This window comes from Hipposideros armiger, unplaced genomic scaffold, assembly GCF_001890085.2.
Source record: "Hipposideros armiger isolate ML-2016 unplaced genomic scaffold, ASM189008v1 scaffold_218, whole genome shotgun sequence".
NCBI lineage: Eukaryota > Metazoa > Chordata > Mammalia > Chiroptera > Hipposideridae > Hipposideros > Hipposideros armiger.
This window is the reverse complement of record NW_017731568.1, coordinates 140,667-147,704: the sequence shown is the minus strand read 5'-3', so window position 1 is coordinate 147,704 and position 7,038 is coordinate 140,667. Positions and strand designations below refer to the sequence as shown.

General features: G+C 34.1%; 1 protein-coding gene across 1 annotated transcript in view; it reads right to left on the bottom strand.

The window, feature by feature from the left end:
* The window catches only part of HECTD1 (HECT domain E3 ubiquitin protein ligase 1), a 106,147-nt gene that overhangs the window by 65,874 nt on the left and 33,235 nt on the right, over nt 1-7,038 (bottom strand). Inside the window, exons 4-10 of the mRNA XM_019654271.1 lie at nt 6,244-6,471; nt 5,193-5,474; nt 4,822-5,092; nt 3,962-4,038; nt 3,777-3,875; nt 1,017-1,131; nt 243-417 (exon numbers count right to left, since the gene is read on the bottom strand). Coding sequence (XP_019509816.1) covers nt 243-417; nt 1,017-1,131; nt 3,777-3,875; nt 3,962-4,038; nt 4,822-5,092; nt 5,193-5,474; nt 6,244-6,471 — 1,247 coding nt within the window. The remainder of the gene's footprint in view (nt 1-242; nt 418-1,016; nt 1,132-3,776; nt 3,876-3,961; nt 4,039-4,821; nt 5,093-5,192; nt 5,475-6,243; nt 6,472-7,038) is intronic.

Sequence of the window (7,038 nt, the reverse complement as noted above, 5' to 3'; positions counted from 1 at the left end):
CATCGGAAAACAAAAAGATATTTATATTACGATTCATAACAGTAGCAAAATTACAGTTATAAAGTAGCAACGAAAATAATTTTATGGTTGGGAGTCACCACAACATGAGGAACTGTATTAAGGGGTCGCAGCATTAGGAAGGTTGAGAACCGCTGCCTTAAATCTTCCTGGAAAGGGGAGATAAGTAAAACTATACAACTGGCATAATTCAACTAGTAAATACAAATATTACTTATCCCTACCTTATTGAAGGCAGCATAGTTTGCTGAAATGTTTGTGCAAACACTGGCAATAACCTTTTCAAGTATATGGGTGCCATTTCCGGGTCTCCTTTTGGCTCATTACATTCTTCTTCATCTTTGTTTGTATCTTTCTTTTTCTTATCATCTCCTTTATTAACTGGACACATCCAATCACCTGTAGATAAATATTGTTCAGTAAAATGAATTTTTGGAAAATTTTTCTTCCAATGAAAAAAATATTAAAATGTACCCAACTCTAAAATATCATTATCCCTGTTAAACTAGAATATCCTCAGTTAAGCTATAATTAAACTGAAATTAGAATGTTGTATCTATCAAAGATGCTTGTAAGAATATTAAAGAACATTAGTACCTACAGTGAGCTTAATCACAACCTAAGGACATAATTTTGGATATTCCACTTGATTCCAAAAATTATTTCACAGGAGTTATGCATCTATCTACTCTGTGAAAACCTAAAAATTTGGTCAAAGTACTTCATCTACACAATACCAAACTATTGTTTATGGCATTCCCACACCCCTTAAACTTTTGATTTGGTCTCTCTGAAATCATGCACTCATAGTCTCAAGGAACACAAAACAGTATACTGCTAAAGGTTTACCAAATATAAGGGTATAAATATATAATTATTTGACTTCATAGGAATAGTTTGTTTATACAATGTTACTATGTCTACAGGAAGCTACTTTTATGGAAGTGAAACTGAAAAGTAATAGCAGATGGCTTAAAAAGAAAGATTTTACCAGTTACCTGGAGACTGAAGAATAACTACTACTTCACTATGGCCCCTTTCCCGAGCTTTATCTAATGGAGTTTTCCCATCTTCATCTCTCAGATCTGGGTTTGCACCATGTCGTAACAGAGTCTAAAAAAGAAAAGTATATAATTTGGATATAACAATTAACACTTAATTTCTTTAATATGCAGCTCTGTAATCTTTAGATTGCAGCCATACTTCAGGTTGCACACTTACAGAATTACTTAAGCAGATACCAATTCAAATCTCTGCTTTCACATAGATCACCATAAAAGTAGTCTACTTATAACTTGAAAAAAATTAGATTAATTTCACTTGGTTATTAACAACTCAAATTATGTTCACACCACAACCTGTCATCTTCTCTATCAAATTACTCCTCCCAATTTCTTTAACAGAGCTACTAGCATTCAGTTTGTGACATGGTAATCATCTTCACCATTTATTTATTCATTATTTCTTACATACTGCCAATAGCCAAATTAAATCAATTCTAGAATGAACTACAAAATTTTGGTCTTAAATACTAATTTATACTGTTCACCAATTTTTAATACACATTAGACTCTCTCCCCAGCAAACTGTAAGCTCTTTGGAACACAAAATACATCTCACGTTTTTCCTATCAGCCTCAGAGTTACAGTTTTTTGAACTTCGTTATGATGTTATAAATATATCTGACAAGTAAGTGCATACATAGACACATCAAGTAAGTATGAAGTGTTATACTAGCCTAAAAATTCCAAACTGCTGGGGTTTAAATCACAATAATTCAGTATTTCATCAAATCCAAAATGCCATAGATTACTCAACATATCATTAAGTACCACTAAGGAAGAAAAAACAAGGCCAATTAAATTTTGCAACAATGCTTTTTTATTGTTTGGAATTAATTTTTTTAACTTATTGAAAGAACTTTTTTAAACAGATATTTCTTCATATATTACTTGGACAGTATTTCTGTGACTTCTTCATATTCTACACACAATTCTTCATAATTAATAACTTTTTGAATCAAAGTCACTAACATTTGTGTTTCTACACACAATGTTGTTATCAGTGCAATAAAGAGCACTAGTGACACAGCATTTCTGAGAGTGATTCTCTGTCAAACAGGATTTGTCATTTAAGTTACTAAAATCCATTTCACAATTTTTGTTGCATGGACATGTAATAATTATGCTGCAATTTCTACCTGTCCAACAGCAATTATAACACATTTTCCTATTTAAGAGAAATTAAAATGTGTACGTGTCTGTGGGGGAGAGAATGTAGAAGTGTATCTTAAAATCTATTAAAAACATAAGAACCTGTAAAGATTAAATGATAAAATATGTTAAAAGCTTAAGAACTGGCTGGCAAAGAAGAATTGCCTAGCGGTCACTACCTATTATATCATTGTTAGTAATGGCAGCTATAGCTCATTGTGGGCTGATGTATAATCAATATAGCTTAGGGTTAGATACAATGCATTTGGCTCCTCCCCCACTCAGCCACTCATAACTGTGAAATACTATAGGCCAAAAGAAAATGACTTAATCAAAATTTTTATCACCCTCAGAAGCATTATTCTCTCTAAAAATTAATTCAAACTGACAGTATTCGAACTTTAAGAGACTATTTTTCTCAGGTTAGAAAACTAAGTTATTACTAAAAATTTTCTTAGTGTAAAAATGACAATAACAGCAACTACCATTTGAACATCTACAATGTGCCATCTACTTCATTAAGTGCTTTTCATGGATTTTTTCCTAATTATCACAATAATCATGCTAGGAATATACATACATTTTACTGATAAAACTGCAAGTCAAATTTAAGAAACTTGCCCAAGGCCACGTTTTGTTGTAGAGCTAAAACTTGAATCCAGGTGTGCCTGACTTTACAGCCAACTAACATTGCACTATGCCAAATTACTTCACTATAGAAATCTAGAGACCTAGATGATATATTTGGTTCAACCCTTATCATTTGACCTGTTAACCTCAATCTCTCCTAATGGCAAGAACTCCCCAAAGTCCTTTGATAAACTAAGAGTCAAAGATACTATGGTATGTCTGCAAACAGAATACACGTATTTGGTTTATTATTAAATAGAAACAACAGAAATAGTGCAGGCATAACTCGTTTTATTGCACTCTGCGTCACTGCACTGCACCGATACTGCGTTTTTTACAAATTGAAGGCAAGACCCTCCACCAGCAAAAAGATTATGACTTGCTTTATTGGGACACTCATGCTTTACAATACTCGTGCTTTATTACAGTGGTCTGGAACCAAATCCACAATATCTCTGAGGTATGCCTATACAGTTTATTCACTGCCAGCAATGAAATTGGAAACAACCAAGTATTTAGTAATAGATGGCTGGTTGGATAAACCTGCAGTACATCCACACAGGATAAGTATGCAGATGTAGAAAAGCTCTCCAAATATATAAAAGGTCTTCCATCTATATTATTAAATGAAAAAAGCAAAGTATAGATCAGCGTATTTAATGTTACATTTTGTATAACAAAAGGAGGTAATAAGCATACATATTTACTTTTGCTTGTATCTGTATTAAAAAACTCTGAAAAGATAAACAACAACAAAAAACAATAAAAAATGATTACCTATAGTGGGCAAAGGGGAAATGGAGTGAATGAAGATGGCATGGAAACATAATAGAATAAAAGTTTTTCTATAATTCTGATATTGGAGCCATGTAAATGTCAAATACTAACATAATAATTTAAAAACCTGGATTTTACCTTTGCTACTTGAGGTCTTCCAAAACATGCAGCATAATGTAATGATGATGACCTCTGACCTCTATTAACATCAGCACCTCTTTCACAAAGAAATTCTACCTATAAAACGATGAAGAATCATGAAGTTGCTGCATTAATATTTCTATATTTGATTTTAAAACATTAGCTTTTATTTATTAGCTTACCATTTCCTGAGTTCCAAAAGCAGAGGCCCAGTTTAATAGAGTCTGACCCACATCATCCATAAAATTTACTTCAAAGGCTGGAAGTTTGAAGGAAGAAAAATAAATTTTTTAAAAGCCAACAAAATAATACTGAACTTTTCTAAAGAGGGGACCATTTAAAGATTATTATTAATAGTCACTAAATACAGAGCCAATTTTAAACATTTAGGTCAACTATAAAGTAAATAATCAGCAAATGTAAATTCTGCTATGAAACAGTATTCTAAATAAAGAAGTATTCTAAAATTTTAAACCATTGAGGATTCACAAGACTTTAAGCCTTAAAAATAATCATAAAATAAGAAAGAAAAAGCTAAATATAAAAGAACACAACTCAAGGGTACTAGCTGTCTCGTGTCATAAATGTGGAAAAGAAACTAATCCACATCTATAATCAAAAGAACACAAAGACAAGTCTAATGGCCCAGAAGCATCTTTCACACGTTATATTTGCTCATCACCTCATGAAACTGTCTAAAAAATTTACTATATATTACAATAATTCACCAGTATCAGTTTCATTAATCTTGAGAAAATAGCCCTATAATCAATCTGCAGTTCATCTTAGAATTGGCACAATCTCCTTCTGACGATAAAACAGGTAAATTTCATTTACTCATTCAACAAGCATTTACTCAGATCTTACCATGAACCAGGCTGATAATTATATACATGGGGAGAAGGGAGAATATGGAAGACACTAGCCATTCTGTTATCTGACACAAGTGCTAAAAATACTGTCTAAAATCTAGAAACTAGAAACTGCCTACATAATTCCTTATCTTAGTTTTCTTTTTATATTTCAAAAAATATTTTCCGACCTCCTGTGTCAATTGCATCTATAAGAGCATCGGTATCTTTACTTCGAATACAGTCTATAAGCTGCCGATGTGAGCGCTCTCCAGAACTGTCCAATCTCCGGAGTCCTGGGATTCTCCCTGTAGATCCAGCACTAGACTTTGGCAAAGCCTTTCGTCCTTCAAATAACAGCACCAAGAGAAGGTCAACCAAACGCATGGTATCAAGCACACATCTCTCATCACCCTGCAATGCACTTTCAATTGAATCTGGAAGCTCTGACCTCAGGAGATCCTAGAAAGAGAATGGGAGAAAAGTGTTTAATATATTTGCGTTATATTACAAAACACTTATCCTGAAAGATTAAAAATCAAAGACTGAAAAGCACTCTTACATGTGTGACTACCGGAGAGCCTCTACAAAGTGTTGAGAGCAGACTGACAATTGTTGACACCTGGTTACTCAATTTAGAATCTGCAGCTGTGGAAGGCGCTCCTGTGGTGCTGCGACCTGGTTTGCAAGCTGACGCCGGCCCTGATACAGCACCACCAGCAGCAGCCATTCGAGATAAGAGCTCCTCGGTTAATCCATGCTTGGCTAATGGAGCTGGGTCAACACCACGGCGGGTAAATCGGTCAGCTAATGACGCAAAACATCGCAGAGCTCCATCCGAAACCTAATGATGTAAAAATATGCATATGGACAAACTTTACCTAAATAAAAAGGGCTAGTGCTGCTTATTTCAATACTAACACTATAAGACAGGCAGCTGTAGCAAAGAAATAAGGCATACATTCTGTCTAGATTTGAATCCTGGCTCCACATTCTGCTGACTTGAGGATGTTACTTAACTGCTCAAGGCCTCAGTTCCCTTATCTATAAAATGGGAATAACAGTAATTATAATTCACTGTCTGAGCTTTAATGGTATGACATATGTAAAGGACCTAGATGGACAGTAAAACCTCAATAAATATTAACCATTATTATGTACAACTTTGCCAAAATAATCTGAGTATCAACTGAAAATAATATTTGAATGCTAAAAAAGCATTCAAAGTCAAGTTTCATTTTCTCAAGTATGCTAATTCAACACAAGTTTACACATGTAAGATTTTAAATACTGTGTTTTCAGTTCAGTGAGAGCTATCTTTTTAATTCAACAAAATTGTGCTGAGTCAACAAATTCCACTGAGCATAAGAGCAACTTTAAAAATTATATATTTCCAAACATTTAAATTTTAAGAATAAACATATTATCACTTTTACAATTTAAAATGTTTCATTGCCAAAACAAAAAGATTACCATATAGAGATATAAAATGAGAGAAAGATGGAATTACCTCTACTTCATCAAGTGAAAAGTCCAATTTGAAGTGTATCAGTTATAAATAAGAATACTATAAAATCCCTTTTGAAATGAAAGTACAACAGTGATTTATTTACCTGATGATCTTCATGTTTTAATAAACTAGACAGAGATTCTACACAAATTTCTAAAGAAGAATCTTGAGGTTCCATTTTGCCACAGAGTCTTGAAACCACAGCCATGGCAGAGTGTAAGGTATCTTTATGAACCAGATGTCCACTGTCACGAATGAAGGTAAGCACACAATTCAAACCACCAGCCTCGAAGACTGCTCCTGACTCCCGAGTACATATCAGTTCTAACACCTATGATAGTAAAAATAATTAACAAAAGAATACAGTAAGTTCAATTTAATTTTCTAGAATCACAGAAAACATAAGGTATCCTTCAAACTTATTAGCAGATACATTTTAAAAAGCAAAACAAAGAAATTTTATTATATTTTATCTAACTCAGTATGTCCAAGGCACATCATTTCAACATATAATCAATATAAAAAAATAACTGATATATTTTATATCCTTTTACGTATTAAATGTTCAAAATCCCATATACTTTTTATTTTCAAGATTTTATTGGGGCATTGGGGGATGGGAACAGTGTTGGGGAGTCAGGGAAGGGGAACAGACAAGTTGCTGTCCTCCTGTTCTTCAGTCTAGTTGTGGAGGACGTTGCTTCACTGGTCCATGTTGGTATTATCATTGCACTTTTCCCAGGTGAGGTAGTCGCTCTCTGGCCATTGGACAGCCGCTCACAGAGGCTCATAGCAGCTCATGCAAGCTGCCGGCTGCTCACACTGGCTGCCAGCCACTCACAGTAGCTCACGGCAGCCCACTGCAGCAGGGGCTGCAGCCGACGCCGATGCCGGCGAC